At 22.9% G+C, this 22,557-nt stretch overlaps 2 protein-coding genes across 16 annotated transcripts; one reads left to right on the top strand and one right to left on the bottom strand.

The window, feature by feature from the left end:
* The first annotated feature begins 927 nt into the window (after positions 1-927).
* LOC127282222 (androgen-dependent TFPI-regulating protein-like) lies at positions 928-17,277 on the top strand. 15 transcript variants are annotated; one of them, XM_051306377.1, is made up of 7 exons: positions 8,832-8,926; positions 9,008-9,037; positions 11,260-11,426; positions 13,249-13,386; positions 13,943-14,160; positions 14,443-14,594; positions 16,726-17,277. In XM_051306377.1, exons 3-7 carry the CDS (start codon positions 11,268-11,270, stop codon positions 16,776-16,778), a joined length of 720 nt encoding a protein of 239 aa, XP_051162334.1. In that variant the 5' UTR covers positions 8,832-8,926; positions 9,008-9,037; positions 11,260-11,267; the 3' UTR covers positions 16,779-17,277. The 15 variants fall into 15 exon arrangements, 12 of the variants coding, with proteins under 12 accessions (XP_051162335.1, XP_051162338.1, XP_051162327.1 ...); XM_051306378.1 differs by lacking the exons at positions 8,832-8,926; positions 9,008-9,037; positions 11,260-11,426 and adding exons at positions 928-1,064; positions 4,138-4,307; XM_051306381.1 differs by lacking the exons at positions 8,832-8,926; positions 9,008-9,037; positions 11,260-11,426 and adding exons at positions 969-1,071; positions 4,138-4,307.
* LOC127282217 (protein smoothened) lies at positions 17,244-22,484 on the bottom strand. Its single transcript, XM_051306356.1, has 8 exons — positions 21,875-22,484; positions 21,295-21,600; positions 20,582-21,028; positions 20,328-20,500; positions 19,557-19,897; positions 19,260-19,461; positions 19,008-19,178; positions 17,244-18,801 (listed from the first exon to the last, which is right to left on the bottom strand). The coding sequence occupies exons 2-8, from the start codon at positions 21,595-21,597 to the stop codon at positions 17,568-17,570; spliced, it is 2,871 nt and encodes a 956-aa protein (XP_051162313.1). The 5' UTR covers positions 21,598-21,600; positions 21,875-22,484; the 3' UTR covers positions 17,244-17,567.
* Between the last annotated feature and the right edge of the window lie 73 nt (positions 22,485-22,557).

The following is a 22,557-nucleotide window of genomic DNA, read 5'->3' as shown; positions in this document are numbered from 1 at the left end:
TTCAAATAAAAATTATTTGGTTCAAGTAAATATTTATTTGATAATAGTCAAATAATGTATTTGAATCACATAATTTTTTTTAGTGCAGTTTGCTAATATTTTTTATTAATTGTAAATGTAATTGTTAATTTTTAATGGTAATTAAAAGAAAATTATTATTATTATTCTTAATTATTACACAACATTAAAATTAACAAATAATCATTTACAATTAACACTTGAAATTCAATTTTTTATTTATTTGTATCATTTTAATAAATATTTATTAGAAATAAAATTTGAAATATATTAAATAATAAATATTTTAAATAAACATTGTAATTAATTTTTTATAAATAAATTTTCATTAATAGTTTAAATAATAAAAAAATAGAATCGTAAAACATATTAATGATTGGAAAATATGTCATGCATGATAGAATGTAAATTAAAATCAACTTTTTTTGCTCCTTTAAATAAATATAAGTTTAAGACATGTTATTCATGATTTTTCATTTTCATCGTTAAGTTTTTTCTCAATATTTAAAATTTTTTATAAAAAGATAAAACTTTCCATTATACAGAAAATATAAAAAAAGCATCTATTCATTCAGTTAATAATAATAAATTTTTCATTTAACTTATATCATATTTGTTGATTCAATTAAAAATATTTTTTAAGTTAAAATATACTTTTAATTGAAACAAAAATTTGATAAGAAAAATTTTAATTAGTTCATAAAAACCAAAATTTGAAAAACAAAAAAAAAATTGATTTTCAAATATTAATTAAATCACTATCGATTTAAAAAGTAAAAGAAAAAAATTGAGAACATCAATTTAACCTAAATTGACCTTTATTTTGTGAAATATTTTAAGATAAATTGGAATTTAGAGATAGACAGACATCCTGATAAGCTATCATCGAATTGAAAATCATGACTGTGCAGTACTAATATTGTTCACTGTCAGAGGGGCGCTGCAGACACAATCATTTTTTTTGCAAAGCATCCTGTTAAGAGTATACATCTTTACCGCACTTGTCAGTTCGTGTCAAGTTACAATAAGAGTAATTCAACAAAAAGGTGTCGTGTGAGAATTTTCTTTTTATACAAAATCATTTTTTTTTTAAACCTGTGTGCCATTCTTTTAACATAAAAAAAATATATATAAAATAACAAAAAACTGACAAGTGAGTATGCGCATTCAAAAGCGCAGGTCAATATAATTTCAACCCTTTCATTAAATACTTATGAATGAAAAAAACAAATATTTTATATATGAAAATTGGTATAAATCGATTTGAATTTAAAAAAATTTCACACAAATTAAATATATCTCATTTTTAAAACAATGAACAAAAATATAATTGTATAACATTAATCAACATTAATTTTTGTAAATTATTAATAAAAATAGTATTTAATTATCAAGAAAGCGCATCGTTTTTTGTATAAACAAAAAAAAATTCTCAATCAAATAATTTAATTATTAATCATTTTATAATTTTGTACAAATATTGTTTATATAAATAAATTTTTTAGTATATATTTTAATTAATTTATAATCCATTTATTTAGTATTTATTTTAATAACAAAATATAAAAGTTATTTAAACAAATCAATAATTTAATTAATTAGTTATTAACTCAATGATTAATTAATTTTTCTTAAAATTTTATTTTTTATTATTTAAATATATTTATATATCATTATTAATTTATTTATTAATGTATCTAGATACCCTATATACTATTTCTATATAGATGACATCATCGAATTGTCATGGTTACGTTTTTAAGTCCGTACTGTCTTGCAATTAATAATTAGTTACAATTTGTCGTTCAGTGTGTGAAGTTCATGGGCTCGATCATCATTACTCGTTCTATCAACTGATAAAATTTTATGTATATTTCGAATCTATATATAAATTTCTAACATTATATTAATACAATGTAATAATATTAATTAAATTTAATTTTAATTGAAAAAAATTTACAATTATAACTAATAATTTAATAATAATAATAATTTATAAATATAATTTATTTATTTAAAAAATAAATTAAAATTATATATATATATAAAAATTTTTTAACTTTAGAATAAAATTTAAATTACAATTGAAAATTAAAAAAATAGGTGTGATTTTATTCAATTTTAAGTTATATTGTAAGTCACGTGTATCTCACATTATATGCAATTCATCCTGATTAACATAATTCGCTTAGACAATAAATTGATCATGATAAAGGAAATACTGAAATCAACGAACAAAATCTTCGTTTTCTTTTCAATATCTTATTATACTGTTTTTCATAATCATAAATAATTAATTAAAAAACTTTTTGTTATTTACATAAAGAATTTAATTGATTACTATTTTTTTAAGTTTTATGAAAAATTATTTAATTTTAAAAATCTATCTGAGAGTAAAATAAATATTTAATTTGTTTCAAATAAAATAAGATTTTTCCTTCTTACTATATAATAAAGTACTACAATATGATAAATAATCATTGTTTTCTTATTTATATTATGTCTATAATGAAAAATTTTGTTTTTAATCAAAATGATTAATGCTGTCATCATTAGTAATTTTTTTTTATGAACATCATATATATAGACTATGAACTCCGAATCAATCTATATAATAATCATTGTATAAACTTCAATTCATCATGATTAATTTATTTTATCTCTATTTTAGGTCAAAATAGGTTAAAACATGTTTCTGATAATTTAACATATAGAATACAGTAATTTGTATCATTTACTTTTTGATATAATTAATAAACAATTATTAGTAGAAATTAATAGTCATTAAAAAAGAATAAGTAAATTTTAAATTGACACATACAAAAGAAGCAAAAATTTTATGCATTTCATTTCAATTTGATAATTTCTAAATCGAGAAGTCAATCTAAGGTTCAGGTCATGTAAAAAAATGTGATATAATTATCGCCCAGACAATAGTCATTAGCACATTTTTTTTTATCAAAAATGTCCTTAACCTCTTATAGCATCTGGTATCTTTTTTATGTTTTTTTTTTTTTTTAATTGAAGGCAACTGAATTATTTTTTAATGACTTTTTCATTTTATTGCTTTATTATTTGGATATATTTATGTTTTTTTATTTTATTACTTTTTTTTATTGTTTTATTATTATTATTTTAGTATGATTTTAGTATGATTTTAGTATTATTATATTATTACATTTTATTATTTCGACATTTTTGCTTCCATTTCATAATATTTGATTATGTTTACCTTACTAATTTAATTATTATTGTTATTATTATTAATTCATCCATTGTACTTTTATTACATCATTGTTTTATATACTCTAACTTTGACTAATTATATACCTTTAAATGAAGAAATCATAAAAAAAAATTATACCACTTTTACTTGAAATAAAAAAAAATGTTTAATCCAAGGGAACAAAAAATAATTCAAATATTTATGAAATCTGGATAAAATAATCAGAAAAAAAATTCTCGTTGCAAAATTAAAATTTTCACGTCACGTGAGTCTGTCAGTTGTCTAGAGGCAATGCACTATTTGAAGTCTTGAACTTGAGACAGAATAAAATGTATACATTTCCATAACCGGTTCCTTTCACAGTTATAAAATCAAAGTTTTATATATATATATATATATATATATATATATATGTTACACTTGTTTTAATTATATATAATTATGTTATTTCGACTGCAAAAATTCTATAAAACAAAAAACACTTTTTTCTACTTTACAAAACATATTTGATTAGAAAAATTCAAATTTTATTGTCTCAAACAAAAATTTGCTTACTCTATAAAAAATAATAAAATTTTTTTGCAAGACAAACAAAATTTGTTTCATTTTAATCAAAATAATTTTTTCACTATTGATTTAGTGCATTTAGAAATAATTAATATATGAAATTTTGTTTTTTTGAAAAATTATTAATTAATTAGAAAACAATGTATTTTAAATAATAAATTATAAAAGAAAAGAAAAAAAAGGTGTGTACATTAACTTTTGTCTCAAACTATATACATATAGTCAATATTACGATTTAGCCTTGAAATTAAAATTCTAAAAAAAAAAAAAAAAGATTTCATAATAACTCGATTTCACTTTTATTGAAGATTCTTTTGCAATTACAGAAACCAAAGAAATGTCTTCTACAACCTACTGTTTAATCCACATGGCAATGTCCGGAATATATGTATTCACGGCATATTATGCTTTCTTTATTCTGGATATACCATTTTTAAGAAAAAGTACCGAACATTTCGATCCTGGCCAATTTAAGTACCTCACTGTGTGGAATGTGGTAAGTATATTCAAAATTATTATTCTCTTTACATTAGAAATTAGTTTCCTCTCATCAATAACTAATAAATTGTTTTAGCACAATATTTGTAAAAATATATATGTGTGTTATACATTTACAAAACATATGCAAATTTTAACTTCTTTAATATCTCATTAAATATTTACTTTAACATGTATCAGTAAAGTCATAATTGAAAAAGTGATTCTATTTTTAAATATTGCAATTACTTATTTATTTATTTATCAAACATAATTCTGATTTTACATTAATAAAACAAAAAATTTAATAAAAATAATAATTTTTTACATAAATAAAAATAGATTTATTAATATAAATAAATTACAACAATAAAAATTGAACTTTAACAACAATTAATTAATTATTATTTTCTTATTATGTATGAATGATTAATTAATAAATTAATAATAATAATAATAATATATAAATTATTAATTAATTAACAAAATCAAACAATTAATAATTAAATAATAATCCCTAACAACAATTTAAAAACAAAAAAAAGAATTGAATCTCTGGTCATGAAACGTCTCGTGACACAATAGCCTAGATATACACAAAACACAGTAATTCGTTTTTTTGTCATATAACTCACATAACTCGAAGTTATGTCATAATGGCTTTCGAGCATTTTAGTAATACTATCTCATCAATTTTTCTTTCTTTTTCTTTATCAATTTGAAAATAAATGAATAAAAAAAAGTATTGAGAAATAAAACTATTCTTTTCTATATGCGATTACAACAATAACACAAATTATGAAAACTAATAATTTTTATGATACTTCCAAATTTTATATGTACTATTTGGAAAACACATAAAATTTATTTTTAAAAAAATCTCATTATATACAATTTAAACAACAATTGCATAGATCTATATAAAATAATAACCAATAAAAAAAATACCAAAAAAAGTTATAATAATATATTAAATAATTTTTGTTTCAAATTGAAAAAGTAATAACCACGATTACATAATTTACTTTCATAAATTCAATATTCTAATACAAAATATATACATAATTCAGAGAAAAAATATGTCTCACAATAAATAAATATTTCAAATAAAATTAGTTAAAACCAAAATTACAAAATAAAATTTTACTTGTCTCAAATAAAAATAGAAAAAAATTATAATTCTATCGAATATTCAAATTCTGCATTAACCAGAAAATATATATTTTAATCTATTTCTGTTTCTTTTTTTAATCTAAAATAAACAAAATATATGCATAAAATGTAAATTCCACACATACGAAAGGATATGGGTACTTAAATTGTCCAAGGTTTATTGTATTAATAAAAAGAACAAAGAATAAAAAAAAGAATGTATTTTTAAAAAAAATTACCATCCTTTTCAGAAATATATATTCATTATTACGATTTCTTCATTCAAGGTTTAGTTTACTTTTTTTTTGAAAGTATATATTCTACACATGCACGTCCCTGATATAAAGTAGTTGTCTTACTGGTTACGCACATAAACCGACACAGTTTAGTATATTACGCTATACACACTCATTAAACATTATATAATATATATATATACGTTAGAAATTGTTAACAAATAGTTTCGGGCAAAATGCTAATAGCAAATATTCAAATGGATTTATCATTATAACTAATTTAGTTCATTTTGAAAGAATTGAATTTCCATTTTAATTTTTAAATAATAAAAATTAAATTAAATCATTTTCCCATAAAAGTAAGAAAAATTTGACCCACTTTTACAGTCAATTAATCAATATTTTATGACACATTTTACAGACATATTTTAATGCAAAATATTTTATCGTGAACTAAATAAAAAAAATTTTTTATATTAAAAATAACCGATTTTACTCTGGCAATTATTATGAAAGAGTTTTAAATATTTTTTTAAAAAAATGTAACTGACCTTACTCTGAAATACTTAAATTATATATGCAAAGATAAAGAAATGTATAAAAATGAATGTTTTGTCTCGAAAATTCATTTACGAATTTTAACATTTTTCCAAATATAAAAACTAAAATAACTATATTAGATCGATTAAACTTGCTAAAATTGCTTTCATTTTTAATTTCTAAAATATTTCTCACATACATAGCTTTCTCCAATCATGTATTTCATTTTTATTGCTTAATATATCAAATATATTCAAAATTTCATTCCTAAAGACACAAGTGTTTCAAAATCAATCATTATTGTATATTAATTAGAGAACTTTATTTAATCTTAAATTTTTCATATTTTATCTTTAAATTTTGACTCAGATCAAATTCAGTTTCAAAATTATATGAAAAAAATTTCTCACTTCATTATGAGTATTTATACAATATGTTAATGAATAGCAGGAAATGAAAATAAATTCTCATCAATCAGGAAAATTTTTAACAACAATTGGGTAAAAAAACCTATATACAAGAAGAAATACACCCCAAAATTTAAAGAATTATCGAATCACAACCAAGAAAGAATGGGATATACAAATCAAATCAAAAGTTAGTCCAACTTCATATTTTCTTATTTTTAATTCAAAAAGTAATAATTTTTAAAAAGAGTTTTCAGTGAAAGTATAAACAATTTTATTTTTTTGACATTTTGAAACATAAATTGCCCTTGAATAAAAATTAAAAATTTCTAAGATTAAGAAACGATTGCAGTAACATATATACCTAGAGAAAAGATTTCTTTGATTTAAAGAAACCAATATCTTTGACTTGTTTTCTTTCATTAAAAAAAAAAATTTCTTTGAATCAAAAAAAGCTTCTTAGTTTCAAAGAAAATTTCTTCGAATGAAAGAAATTTTTGCATTAAATCAAAGAAATTCTAACATTGATATAGGGAGAAAGAAACGTTTATTTGAATTAAATAAAAAATTTCTTTGAAACGAAGATAATTTTTTTTTGAATCAAAGATAATTTGTTTGAAACAAATAAATTTTCATTGTATGAAAGAAAAATTTGTCAAAGAAATCTTTTTTCTGGTTGTAACCGAATGATTTTATAGTTTCAGTCATAATCGTACTTTTATAAGCTTCACAATTTTATGTGTTATTTAATCATTTTTGATTTTTTTAAGAAATTTATCAAAAATTAAATTGTTTACCCTTTCACTAAACACACTTTTCAATTATTTTGAGTTACAAAGAAGAAAGAGTTGGACTAACTTTTGATTTTACTGTCCATCCCATATATTAACAAAATATCGTCAATAAATAAGAACAATATACGAACAATGTACGAAAAGAATGCATTGTAATGAAAAATAAAATGCAAACACCAATCAATTATTTTTAATCAAGTTGAATGACTGTTTATATATATATATTGTTTGACGTATGGAATGTGAATCAATTGATCGAATAATTCAATGAAATAAGCCAAGTGAAACCGCGAAGACATCGGCGCGGGTAACATAAGAATTTCCGCATATAATCTATACGAACACTGTTCATATGTACTAGATATATATCTTTCGATGTTGCAATATTCAGTTTCTAGAGAGGCAGGTTCTATAAGCTATAAGAAAATATATTCACCGCATTTCCGTCAACATTCAAATCAAATTAATTCGAACAAAAAAAAAATCGATTTCTTCAATATAACATTATATTTTTCTCATTATCATTTATAAACTTTCTTATTTTGCAAGTTTTATATGCGTGTATAGTGTAAACACAAATAACAATATTGTTTACTCTCTAAATTCCTTGGGAGTTATATGCTCTTTTTTGCGCGATGAAAATTTATTAAAAAAAATTTTTTTAAAATAGACTTAGAATTTTTTAAATAAATTCTTTCGAGAAGAAAATAGAAGAAATACAAGTTTCAAAAATGGTTTCAGAAAATAAAATTAAAATTTGGTTAAATAAAAATTCGGCTAAATAAAAATTGGGTCAAAAACAAATTCGGTTAAATAACAAATTTTCTTAAAAGAAAATTCGACTGAATAAAAATTGGGTCAAAAAACAAATTCGGTTAAATAAAAAATTTTCTTAAAAGAAAATTTGGCTAAATAAAAATTGAATCAAAAACAAATACGGTTAAATAAAAATTTGGTTCAAAGAAAATTCCTTGAAAATCTTTTCAGAAACAAATTATTCGGTTAAATTAAAATTTGATAAAATGAAAATTCTATTGAATGCAAATTTGGTTAAATAAAAATTCTTTTAAACAAAAATTCGGCTAAATCAAAATTTGAATGAAAATTTTGAATGTAAATTTATTGACATAAAAATTTGATTACTAATGAAAACTGATAAAAATCAAATTCAATTAAATGATAATAATTCAAGGTGAAAAAAATTTTGTTCAATAACAATTTGATTAAATTAAAAAAAAAGTGATACTAGATTAATGACTTGCAGTCAAAATTGTTATCAGTTATCTCTCAACATCTGATGCATACATATACATTTTACATTTCTATTTTCATACACCCACACTTTCTTTTAAATATATACGCCAACCTAAAAGCTCTTTTTTTCCCCTCTTCCCTGTCACTAACTACACAGTGTCAGTTACTCACCGGCCCCCGACAAGATAGGTTGTGTGAATTTTATATACCTTATGAAGCGCGAAACGTGATAAAAAAAACATCATTTCCTGTGTGGTAATTGAACACGTTACATTACACACGTGGACAAATGCCACACATCAAATGATAAAAAATTAATTTCTTGTTTAAAAATAGACGAAAAAAATTTGTGATATTAAAAAAAAGGTGCTAAATATAGAAAAGAGAGGAAAAAAATGTCTCTTGTAAAAATTAGATAATATCCTCTTTTTAGTGGAATTGTGTATATGTGTGTTTGCAAATGTTAGAATAAAATTTCAAGATAAAGATCGTTGCAAAAAAAAAAAATTATGTGCAATATTTTCAGTATAGTGAATTTTTTTATTATCAATATATACTCGTATGGTACTAGTACACTGGATAAAAAAAAATTACATTTAAAAATCTTGAATAATAAAGATAACAGATGCAAAATTGAAAATTTAGAATATCGAGTTCTAGAAATTTTTTTTTTAAATTACACGAGTATTGATTTGGTAGGTAGGGCACATTATTATCTGTTTATAACCTAAGAATCAGATGGCTCCTATATCGAAAATACGTGAATGTAAATATTTAACAATTTGTTTAACTAAAAAACAAAAAAATTAGAAATACGAGAAAAAAATGATTTAATTTCAAAGGAATTTTCATTGGAAAAAATTGTAATAATTATATAATGTAAAATAATAATAATCCAGAGAATACTATAGAAAAAAAACCTTCGTCAAATAAATAATTCTTTGTTTAATAATAAACATTTTTTTCTAATAACTAATATTCATTTTAACCAAAGATTGCAAAAAATTAGATACTCGTTAAAAGACTACACTGAGATTCAGTTATAGTGAAGAATGAACAGAACAAGAAATAAGAAAAAGAAAATTTAAGGGGATCAAAAACCAGTTTGCAATAGGGAGGAACGTCCATAAGACAGAAAAAAATAAAAAAATAATTCCAAAAATTAAAAAAACAAACTTAAATTTTTTTTCTTACAATAATTTTTTTTTAAATTACAAATATAATTATTCTTCTTTCCTTTTTATAAAGAATTTCTTAAAGAAATATTTTGTATTTATCACATTTTGAAAATATTGTAAAATTAATTTATATTTAATAATTTTCTTTTCATTATGTACAAGGAAAAAAAGAAAAGAAAGATTCTAATCAATTATTGACACATAATAAACAATTAAAATTAGTCTGATTTTTTTTTCTGTTCAAATTGTACTATGCTCAATTAGTAACTTATATTTATATATATATATATTTATACAATTATAGTTAAATATTTTCTCAAATAAAAATTCCTTTAAAATTGCTGTGAAATTTCATTATGTTTACAATGTAAACCGTGTAGTAATATACAATCTAAAAACGTGTGCGCGGTAAACATTAGCCAATAACTTTCGTGATTGTTTTATGATAAGTTTATTACAATCTTACGAAAGAAAAATTGTTCTCATAAGACGAAGGAAGACGTTTCAAATGGATTGCATTTTAGTCACAAAAAAAATAGAAGCAAAAAATAATTGAGAAAGAGAGAGAAAAAAAAGTACAAAAAAAAACTAACACTGACATCAGTATTGCAAAGAATCTTCTCGCATATTTACGAAAGGTCAAGAAACTGAAAGATATCTATTATATAATAATCTGCATGATACTCCTATTATAGTAAATTTTAGACAAAATTTTGAAAATACTTTTTAAACACAGTTATTATTGAAAAGTGTTAATTGCACATAATTAAACTATGAATAATATTAACTGAGTAAAATGGATTTCAAAAAGTAATTAAAATCCCATTTACGGTAGATTTATTCTCACTTCAAATGTTATTTCAAATATTTTTTGCAAATACCATTTTAATAGAAATTAGCGAAATTTTCAAACGATCTTTATCCAGATTTATTAATGTTCAATTAATAATTTTATTGTTATATATAATATAACATAATATAATTATAATTCAATATAAGAGATGATAATATAAAATAGTATAAATATAATAATATTCCACAAATAATATATTCACATGAATACCACAAAAGTTATTTTCCAAATTAATATTCAAAAATAAAAAAAAACATTTTCAAGGTTGAATGATGATACATAAAAATATGATGACTAAATTTTGACGCCAGCAATGTAAAAAAAAAATTAAAATAAAAGGAGTAGTTTTTACGGTCTGCAATTCGCGTCTTTTTTTTTGTAAATTCATATTATATTTTTATTTAAAAAAAATTTTTTTTTTTTAATTTTTAAAGTAAATTTTTTTCATGTATATATATATAATATGTAGTATAAAAAAGACAATTTTTTATAGTACTTATAAATATATATATACATCTCAAAAGTGAGATTTAAAAATTAATAATTTCAAAACACAGTGTCAAAAATGAAAGAAACCTTCTACATTATTTTCCATGCAACTGCATGTGTACTTTTTGCATTTGGAGTTTATTATGATTATGCTCATGTCATTATACCAAAAGAGGCTGGTAGAACACATGGTGCTTATGGTGGAAAATTTAAATTCCTCACATTTTGGGATGCGGTTAGTATTAAATTAAAAAAAAAATACTCATTTACTTGTCTTTCAACTTTATAATATAATAAAAAAATTCATATTAATTCATTACTTGAAAATTTCTATTATTAAAAAAAAATAAATTAATTTGACTTTAAAAAATTAATTTTATTAAAATATTAACATTTTTTTTAAACAAAAAAAAACTGTTAAAATTTCAACAATTTCTTTTGATAAGGAAAACTTGTTTTTTGTTAACCATTCTATCATATAAAAGTAGCTAATTTTCGGAATAATAAAATCGTATCTCAAATTTTAATTCATAATATAATTCTTATTTACATTAGTAAACAATTCGTTAACATTTTTTGGTTTGGTTTTATTATTATTCTGAAAATTATCTACGGGAGATTCTATTATCAATATAAATACTTAAAAGAGTATTTATTTTAAATTAAATGTAAATTATTAATTTAAAGAAATAATTAAAAATGTTCGATAGTAAAAAATGAACAAGAAAGTTACAAGAAAATTTTTACCATTTAAATATACTATTTCCTTATTAAAATTCAATTATTATTATTTTTTTTTATTAAATATTATTTAAAATAAAACAAGAGAAGTAATTTTTAACAATAACTGATATCTACAGTTACAATTAAACAATATTTAAAATATAAAAAATTAAATTAATCTCTTTCCTTATTTTACCTCTTTACATAAAAATCTTTTCTTTATGATGTATAAAAATAATTAAATAATTTAATAAAATATATGTTTTATTAAATATCAAATTAAACATAATTATTTGAAGCAACATATATATGAATCAGTTATTTTGTCTGTGTAACAATATCGTTTCATATTTTTTATTAACATAAAGTTTCCTAATTTAAAGATTGAAATTTGTTTAAAAATTAATATTTAAAGAAAGCAGATGATATATTCAATAAAAAAGAAATTTATATTAAAAAAAATAAATGTTGACAATCCGGTTTTCTTTGCAATATTACTGATTCTAAAGTGGTAATTTATACTTTTTCTCATTGCATACATGTGATACTGTCTATTTATGTAACAGTGAAAACTGTGTGCTATGGGAGACCTTTGAAATCTGACTATAGTAAAAGCTTATATATAAGATATTACTGTGACAATGATGGATAAATTAATTATAATAATAATTAATTAATTCCATATATCTTAAAGTTAATTTTCATGAAAAAGTATATAATAATTTATTTATTTAAAACAAAACATTCTTATATTATTAACAAATCATTAAATATGATATATATAAATAATTATAATTGGTTAATATCTAATTTCGAGAAGGATAATATTTTATATTAAGCAATAGTTGATATTTATATTGGTTAACTGAAAATAAATTATAGTTTCATAAACTAATGAAACCATCTGAAATAAGAGTCAACAGCGTGTAATTTAATGAAACTATTTAATTTACTTAGAAAACAAAGGCAAAAAGTCTATATATATAATAACACAGCATCTTAATACAATACTCTGAAAGTTTATAATAAAACGGCAATGTGTACCTCTTAATTTGCGGTTTCATCATATTTTATTACAAACACACAAGACAGTTATTAAACAAAACCTGAATTCTTATCTTTTGCTCGCAAAATGCAAATGCAAGAATATTAGATTTTATTAACTCATGCATATATATGTCGCTTCAATTAAAAAATTATTTTTATATATTTATTAAAAAATTGTTAAGTAATTAAATTATATAATTATTTACACTAATAATTTAATTTTTTTTTATCAAACAATATTAATTATTTATTCTAATTTTGTGTTAATTTTTGTTTTTTTCATACAGATTCTGCAATCAATATTCTTTTTCATCTGTATGTTAAATGATGTGTATGGAACAAATAAAAGCAGTCCAAAAAAAACTCCATTTATTCGACGATTGAAAGACTTTTTTCATGCTGCATTAAGTTTTCCCGTTGGTATGGTATGTATTTTCAAGATAAATAATATATTTTTAACTTTATAGCTAACATTATTTTTTTAAAGTGTTTCACATATTGGAGAAAAGTATAATTTGTTACGATGAATTGGATAGACAGTCAAATCAAAAAGTCAAAACTTTATATTTTATTGAGTCAGAAGGCAATAATAAAAAAGTCTTTTAGTGAATGTATAAATAATTTTATTTTTGAGCTATTTTTTAACTATTAAAAATTGTTTTCAATATAAAAAATTATTGAAATTAAGAGACGATACAATTTTTAAGTTGTTACACTGGAATTGTTTTTTAATCTCAGAAATTTTTTAACCTTTATCCAATTGGAAATTTTAATTGTTAAAAAAGATAAAAATAAAATTGTTGAAACTTTCACTAATTGTAAGAAAAATTATAAACAGAATTTGATTTGAGTATCTATCCCATTCTTCCATAAAAGGAAAATAAATTAATCTTCTCAAATGAAGAATTAATTTTTTTGATAAATGTTTAAATATGTAATATTTTTTATTAAAAATGTGATCCTAATTTAATTAAAATTCAGTTTGTAGGTGTTACATTTTGGTCTCTAATGTTTGTTGATCGTGAATTAGTTTTGCCAAGGGCATTGGATCCCTATTTTCCATCATGGCTGAATCATTTAATGCACACGCTAATTGTAGTGACGACAGTTATAGAAATTTTTATAGCACCTCGACAATATCCTAAACGAATACAAGGCCTCGGAGGACTTCTTTTATTTATGCTCACCTATTTAGTTTGGTAAGTTTCGTCAAATAAAAATTGATAGCGTCATCTCTATTTTCGAATAAATGAGGAATTTCCAAAAATCATAAATTAAAATACCTTTTGTACATAAACAACTGATTCTATATATTATATCTACAAATAATAATTCATTCTATCTAATAAGTGGACGATATTTGGAACAAAAAAATATTATAATGAAAGAGATTAAAAAAGAAAATTTAATCAGAATTAAAATAATTATTTTAATTCAAGAAATCTAAAGGAAATTTTTCTTAATAACTGCAAAATTTACAGGATGCATGTGATTTACATGAAGAGTGGAATTTGGGTCTACCCTGTGATGGAAGTTTTGATTCTACCGTTGAGGATAGCCTTTATTGTAGTATTACTGTTATTTACAGTAATACTCTACTTCACTGGAGAAACATTGAATCATCTGGTCTGGGGTAACGATCAATTCAAACATCAAAAATCTCATATGAAAGCCAAGTAGCCTCGCCAATTATCACCTCCTGGTGATGTCTACACGCGTTCTACTCTCTACGGTGGTGGTGAATACTATTTGTCTATTTTCCTGTACAGAAGCTTAAAAAATACTATACAGCTTTTTTTTACCCCCTCAACACACAAATATATCTAATCTTCGATTTTTTTTACAAACAGTAAAATAAAAATCCTATTTTAAAACATGCAAATTAAATAAATCTCAAAGTACACTGAAAAACAAAATTATATTTGATTCGAATAATCGGTTACTTTATTAACAAATAAATATTTACTTAAACCAAATAATTTTCGAGTCAATTAAATGGTATTTGTTTCAAATACAGAAATTATTGGTTCAAATACAGTTTATTTGGCTCAAATAAAAATTATTTGGTTCAAGTAAATATTTATTTTACAAATCAAATAAATTGTTTTCAGTGTATAAGACGTTTTCTGATAAAGTAAAAAAAATTAAAAATTCTCAAAAAAATGCAACTTAAAATTAGATTTTACATTTTACAAATCTACGCTTTCTGCCTATAGTTTGATGAATGCATGACACTATATACCTATATAGTTCTAATTTTCTTGTAAAAAAAACAATCTTTTTTGTAAATATATACACACAAATAAAATGTGTAAAATATCTCAAATTCAATATAGAAAATAATTTTAATTAATTTAACATTTAATCTTATGAAAATAATTTTCAAAATTAAAGAAAACTGCCTGTAAATCAGATATTGTTCAAAGAAAACATTCACAAATTTTTTTCGAATCATCTTCTGAATCCTACAAAATAGTTTTAGAGGCATTTTCTTTAATTTTTCAAATTATTACAATTTTTTTTATTAAAATCATATAGAAATAAAAAAAAAAGAATTTCAACAAGAAAATTTTGAAAATGCATGTTTTGGTATATAAATAGACAGTAGCCGATATTGGGAACTTTTTTCTATTTTAATTTTTCAAAAAAAAAAACTAAAGCATCGGTATTTGTACTGGGGTGTAGGTAAAAAATACACTCAGACAGAGATACCAGTTTCAAAAATGTAGAAGCAAGAAAAATCATCAGGAGGACTACATCTCAAAAACTAAATAAATAAATAAATTTCTTCGTCGTCCACTATAAAATAAATCCAAAGAAGTACGATTAAGAAGAAAACCAGATCAATTCGAATCGACCAAAATAATTGAAAAAAATATATATATAATAATAACTATAATATACACTAAAGGAATCTCAATAGAAATATAATCGTAGATTATATTTTTCATCTCTTGAATTAAAAAAAAAATCCCTTCACTGCCTAAACGTCTCTATTATATATTTTATCTGTACATAAATTATTATTCTTTTTTTCAAGAATGCCTGATTAAAGTCATTTATTTTACTGCCTTTTTTCTAATTTCTGAATGCTGTGCTAGATATTAAGCTTGTCTATCTTTGTACAAATTGTTGAAAATAAATGTCCATTGTGAATGTGTATATATATAATTTACATCTAGATAATAAACTTTGTTAATTTGCGTTTATATTCTGTTTTGTAATTTATTGTCAATAGTTAAATAACTATTAAGGAATTTGACATGCCTGCTCTCAATTTTTATTTATATATAGAAAAAATAAAATAAAGGGATATTTCAGAAAGTAAACTTTTATAATGTATATTCTATTTTTTAGAAATAAAAACCTATGTTGGTTGATGGTTTTTTTTACTGTATTGTTATATATTTGCCTGTGTATTAGATATTGTCTTTGGTGTTGGCTCTTTTCAAAATTATAAATTAAAAATGTTTAATTTTATTTTTTAATTTTTAATTTTCAAAATTGCATTTCAATTTTATGTACATTTCAATTTCTAATTCATCAAAAATTTTAATTTAATTCTAAATCAAATTTCAATTCAAAAATTCGATTTAAATTTAAAATAAAAAAATTACAAATTAAGGAATTAAAATTTTTTTTAATAAAAATTCTATTTCAAATAGATTATGAATTTCAGATTTGATTTTGAAAATTATAATAAAATTTCACATTTGACTATGTGTTTTTTTCTATTAACTATAGAATTTTTTTTTTTATTACAGGAAATACTCGAAAGACTTTGACTAAAGTCAGTAAGAAGAAAAAATCAAAATGAAGATAATAATCTTGCTCCGCAGTTATTTTGCATACAAAACACAAATTCAAGTTACTGCGTGAATAAAATAAAATATCATTGAATAATTGAAAGAATAATTTTAATAATAATAATTCAATTTTTAAAAAAATATTTCAAATTTTTTAAAAAGTGCTCAGGAAAATTTTTTTTTTTAAACATCAATATAGTAGTATTAAATAGTTTTAAATGGCAGTTCAATTGAAATTATTGAGTTACTTAATTTTTCAATATTTCAATGAAATATTTTTAATCAAGTTATGGCTTTTCAAGAAAAAGCAAATTTTTAATCAAGCTCTGAAAAAATAATAAATTAAGAAAATTAATTGTTACATAAAATAAAAAAAATATTCCCAATCATATTAAGTAAAAATAATTCTTAAAACTAAATTGTATCAATTTAGAAAGAGCTTATTGTCTACACATATGTAAAATGATCTCAAAAAATCTCTTTTTATAAATACACACATTTTATTCAATATTCGATCTCATGTTTTTTTATATACATAATCTTACACATAAAAAATTGTAAAAAAAGTCTCTCCCTATAAAAATCTATAGAGGTCTTTTGTATAAAAATCAGAAATTTTCTATTAAAAAAGAAAAGGATAAAAATTGTCAAGTCTTTCAAATTTTTAACCTGACACACTAGAGAACTACGTAAATTTACGTAATCGAGTTTTGAGTATTAAAAACTTCCTATAAAAAAAATAACAATTTTCTTTTCTACCGAAAAGTATATTTTTCAGAGGAAAAATTAAAAATTATTTCTCAAGTCTTTTTTCGATTATTAATAATCTCATCGATACTTTGTTTTAATTCTTCCATTTCGAGAATATCAAGAGGAACGGAAGTTTGAGTTGCAATTTCTCTTGCATTCATCAATGCTTCATTTTGATTACGTCCCATTTCCTGACAAAATGGAACTAAATTTGATGCTAAATCACCAATAGCGCCTCCTCCTCCTTTTTTATTATTATCCTTAACCTCAGTCTCTGTTTTACTTTTAATATCACTAGAATCTTGAAGATAAAGTTTCAATGTTGTCTCATCTTGAATATTATTAAATTTACTTCTTCGACTTTCAATACTACGTCGTCCACTCTCATGATTATAACTTCTATCGCTAGTTTTACTTTTACTTCGTTCAATTGGTGGTTCTTCAGGATTATCCAACATTTTCGTCTCTTCATCAGTTTCACTTTCCTCTACCTCCTCTTCTTCTTCCTCTTCCTCTTGTTCCTCTTCTTTTGGCACATTATCCACTTCTAAACTTTTCATTTCCTTTGTTGTTTGTGAACTCCAATTTTTTTCCTCACTACTTAAATTCTCTTCACTTCCACTATTGCTCGGCAATAAAAATGGAAACAATTTCCCAGCATGTTTTGGATCCATTAAACGTGGTATATCATGTCCAATAAATGCTGGACGTCTATTCATATTTGGCATTTGAATTGCAGGTACACAGCCATTTGACAATGTACTTAAAATTTGTGCACCCAATTGACTTTCTTGTGATGTTGTACTACCACGACGAAATAATGGACCAACTTTTTGTGTTCGTGATTTACCAAAATCACGTCTTCTTTTCTCACGTCGATTACGTGAACCACCAACTTTTCTTGTTGTTTTTGTTGCCTCTAATTTCACTGAGACTTGTGAATCAAGTGAATTACGTCGCGATTCAACAGACCAACGATAATTTATTATTTCCGAATCAACTGAATTTCTTCGATTACTCGATACAGAACCAGATGAGAATAATTTTTCAACAGCACCACGACGTGTTACTAATTTTGGTAATGCAGCTGCCCATGTTGAACTCAATGGTTGTGATGCAACTGATGTTAAATCAAAATTTAATCCAACTGGATCCTCATGTGAATTACAAAAACTAATTGATAAACGTCCATCATTATTGAATGTTTTACGTTTAGCAAACGCCTGTGCAATGACTTTGTGTTTCTTTAGTTTTATCGGCTCTTCTAACTCGCGATTGAATACCCTGTAAAACAGTCGGACTGAATAGTACAAAAAAAATTAAAACAAGTTCCCATTTTCCAATATTTATTACTATTAAACTAAATATTTAATTAAATTTTTTAAAAATTAATTTCAATTAAACATTTAATTAATATTTTTAACTAAACATTTAATTATTTTAATTAATTAAAAATTCATTAAATAAAAAATAATAATTAATTTATATACCTCCGAAAAAAACGAATCCAAATATCAACTGTTGATCCAGTCCAAACCCAGGACGACATTAAAATACCAGCGAAAAAGTGACTCAATAAATGAAGTTGCAATTTCGCGAGACTTGGACGTGAATCCATTTTGCAGTCTGAGACATTTGAATATTTGGTTGTTATCGAACACCTAAAAAAAAAAAATGTTTTACGTACATCAATAAAAACACAAAACGATTATAAATTTAACATTAAAAATATTGTTTCTTACATCATAAATTTTTTGAAACTCTGTTTCCATTCATCAGAATGATTAAATTCATAAATATGACAATAAATTGTAACGAATATCGCAGTAAATGTAAATACTGAAAATAATCCCATTCTCACGATAGTTTCCCGAATTTTTGAACTTGCATGTTCTGATATAATATCCTGACTTCCAATTTTCAACTGAATTAACGTTATTAATCCTGAAAAAAAGAAAATTAACAAATATAAATAATAATTTTATTTTCATAAATTTTCCATTTTTTTAAACACAAATTTGAAAAAAATAAATACGCACCTCGCGTTAAAAAATATCCACCAACTAATAGGACACACATTAATGGTCCCAATAAAAAACAATACCTCACTATATGATTAAAATATCCAACAAAGCAAATTCCTGTCACACTATTGCCATCAATTTCACCTATTGCCATTATAGTGACAGTTAACATAAGTGGTATACACCATGCCATAAGATGAAAATATGCTCCTTGTTTATCAATTTTATCCTGTATTTTTCCTAATGCTTGAAAGCTCATATGCCAAGCGTATGTTAAAATAACAAACCAAACCATTGACGCCACTAATGAATAATAAATCATCACGAAAACAACCACGCATGATAGATTTCCTCCACTGAAAAACAAATAAAAAAAAAACATTAAATAATGCAAAAAAAACTCCCGTTTCAAAATAATAATATTCTAAAATTCCAAAAATTTCATTTCAAATAAATTAAAATTAGTTTAAAATTAATTGAAATACACAAATGAATCTAAAATCACAAAAAATTATTAAAATATTTTTAGAATCATGAAAGACCCGAAAGAATAAATAATTAGTTATTAAAAATTGAAAGGTGAAAAATTCTCGCGATGATGAACATGTAATGAATAAATAAACAATGTCTAGTCTTTTATCCTTGGAAGACAATTACACATTATCTAAAGTACCCAATAAAAATGCAAAACTGACCAATGTGCTGCGAATTAAAAAAATTCACTACTTCTATTTTTGTTTTCCTTTGAATAATAATAATAATAATAATAATAATTTAAAATAGTACCTTGGTTCACCCATCCTTAAAGTTCCATCTTTTCTACAAACAATAACATCACGATTTCCAGGTGAAAATTGAATCAACCATCCAATACACGACATCATAAAACAACAATTTATATAAAATATCACAAGCGCCGGATATTTATTACAACTTCTCCAATCAACCATGAACGTCATCTGTAATAATTGATTTTAATTAATAAAAATAATTTAATAAATTAATTTAATTAATAATTGACAAAAAAATAAGAATTTTACCACTGCAAAAAAGTTGAATGCCAAACAAATTCCAGCTCCCCATGCAATAAAAGAATGAATTTGTTTATGTTCATCGTTTGAATATAGAGGATTATTACATGGCATACCACAACCATCGATATCGTCGAATAATGCAAGTTTATTATCAGTTGGTATTAGTGGTTCCAAACATTTTCCAGTATTATTAAATTTTATATCTCTTGGTTCATGAAAATTACTGCAACCCGTTGGAAAAAGAACTGTATCATCGCATCTTATGAAATTTGGCCAAATTGTATGATTCAAAATTGCACGACATGGACCCATTGCCATTCGACAAGCTTCTTGTGTTGGTAAATAAACATTGTCATCATAACAATTTGGCATAAAAAGTGAACAAATCAACAATTGAGCAAAAGCCCAACATTTTGGAATGTGTCTCAATGCCTGGAGTTCTAATAATTTGTCCTAAAAATAAAAAAATAATTAATTTGAAATTAAAAAAGACTTGAAGAAATTTTATAAAGACCTTTCCGTTATTTTTTTTTTAATTTTTCAATAATTTCTTTTGTTTTCAAAAATGTAGAAAAGAAAAAGAATATAAAAAACCAAAAATGACAATAATAAAATTATTTAAAAAAAAAAAAAATCAATAAGCTACAATCGAATTAAAAACTTTCTTTGAAACTTGACTCTAGGATTTATAAAAGGTTTCCCTGATTCTTATTACACACCTTAATCATTTCAAACGAATATTGAGGAATAAGATCGAAGGATGTTTTTGCATAAGGAAGCATTGATCCCATACAAGTGAGATAATTTCCCGGTGTATAGATGCATTTCGATTTTCTCGTGCAATTCGAATATTCTCCAGAATGTGTGTAATCAGATTTCATTAATGAATGTCTGTATCTCTCATCTCTGTCGCGACTCATCTTTTCCAATTCCTTCCACGATTCACTTTCGGACATTTCATATCTTTGTGCAAAATTCCCATTAAATCCGAGTAAAATTAAAAATAAGTATAGTAAGTACATCGTCTGCAAAAAGAAAAAAAAAATATAAATCATTTTCCAAAAAAAAAAAAAAATCAAATATTTCCATTCTCTTTTTCTATTATTATTTTTAAAAAATCATAAATACTTTTAACAAAATCGACTACAAGTTTCTTAAAAACTTCATAAAATCATTAATTTGAATAAAAAATTTATATATAGATATACAACTCCATTTGATAAAAATAGTTTTCAAGAAAAGAAGAATAAAAATAAAGTGCTCCAAAATATTTTAAATATAAAATATTGTTAAACTTACGATAAATCTTATGTTATTTAAGCCAAAATATTATTAATTTAAACACTTAATCAGTCTCATCGCAAATGTGTTTTTATCTCCATATCCATTGGAATTTGAAAATAAAACAACACGTGGTCACTTAAAAAACAACGGCTTTCAAACAAGTGCATGCGTAGTTGCATTGTTGATCAAAAAAGAAATCCATCGATAAAATAATCGATGAAACTTTGCCACTATTTTTTTTTTTTTTTTTTGAAAAATCACACACAATTTTCACTTTGCGACTTGACTATACAAGCGTCGCAGGTTATAGTTGGCACACAAAGCGTCGTTCATCCTCCAAGACACGAAAGCAGCCATCATCCCGCATAACCATACCCGACCCCAGCGAGGACCACACACAACCACGTCCGCTAAGGGACCACCCACGATCTTTGGCCATTTGAAACTTTCGAACCGATTTTACCTCGACCTTCAAATAGCACAGTATAAGAAGCAAAAATTTACAACTCTCAAAAATTTCCTATTCTAAATCAAAATTGTTTCCAAAAAAAAAAAACAAGTTGAAACCAAAAAATTATCTTAAAACCACCTGAATAATGAGAAAAATAATGATAATGATTAAAATGAAGAACAATAACGAGAAAATAAATTCAATATAAAACAATTCCAATCATATAAATAAATTAATTATATCTTTT

Source organism: Leptopilina boulardi, unplaced genomic scaffold (assembly GCF_019393585.1).
Source record: "Leptopilina boulardi isolate dan_hultmark-lab unplaced genomic scaffold, ZJU_Lbou_2.1 LbouV2_291, whole genome shotgun sequence".
NCBI lineage: Eukaryota > Metazoa > Arthropoda > Insecta > Hymenoptera > Figitidae > Leptopilina > Leptopilina boulardi.
Note: the sequence above shows the minus strand (reverse complement) of the source record. Positions and strands in the feature narration are given on the sequence as shown.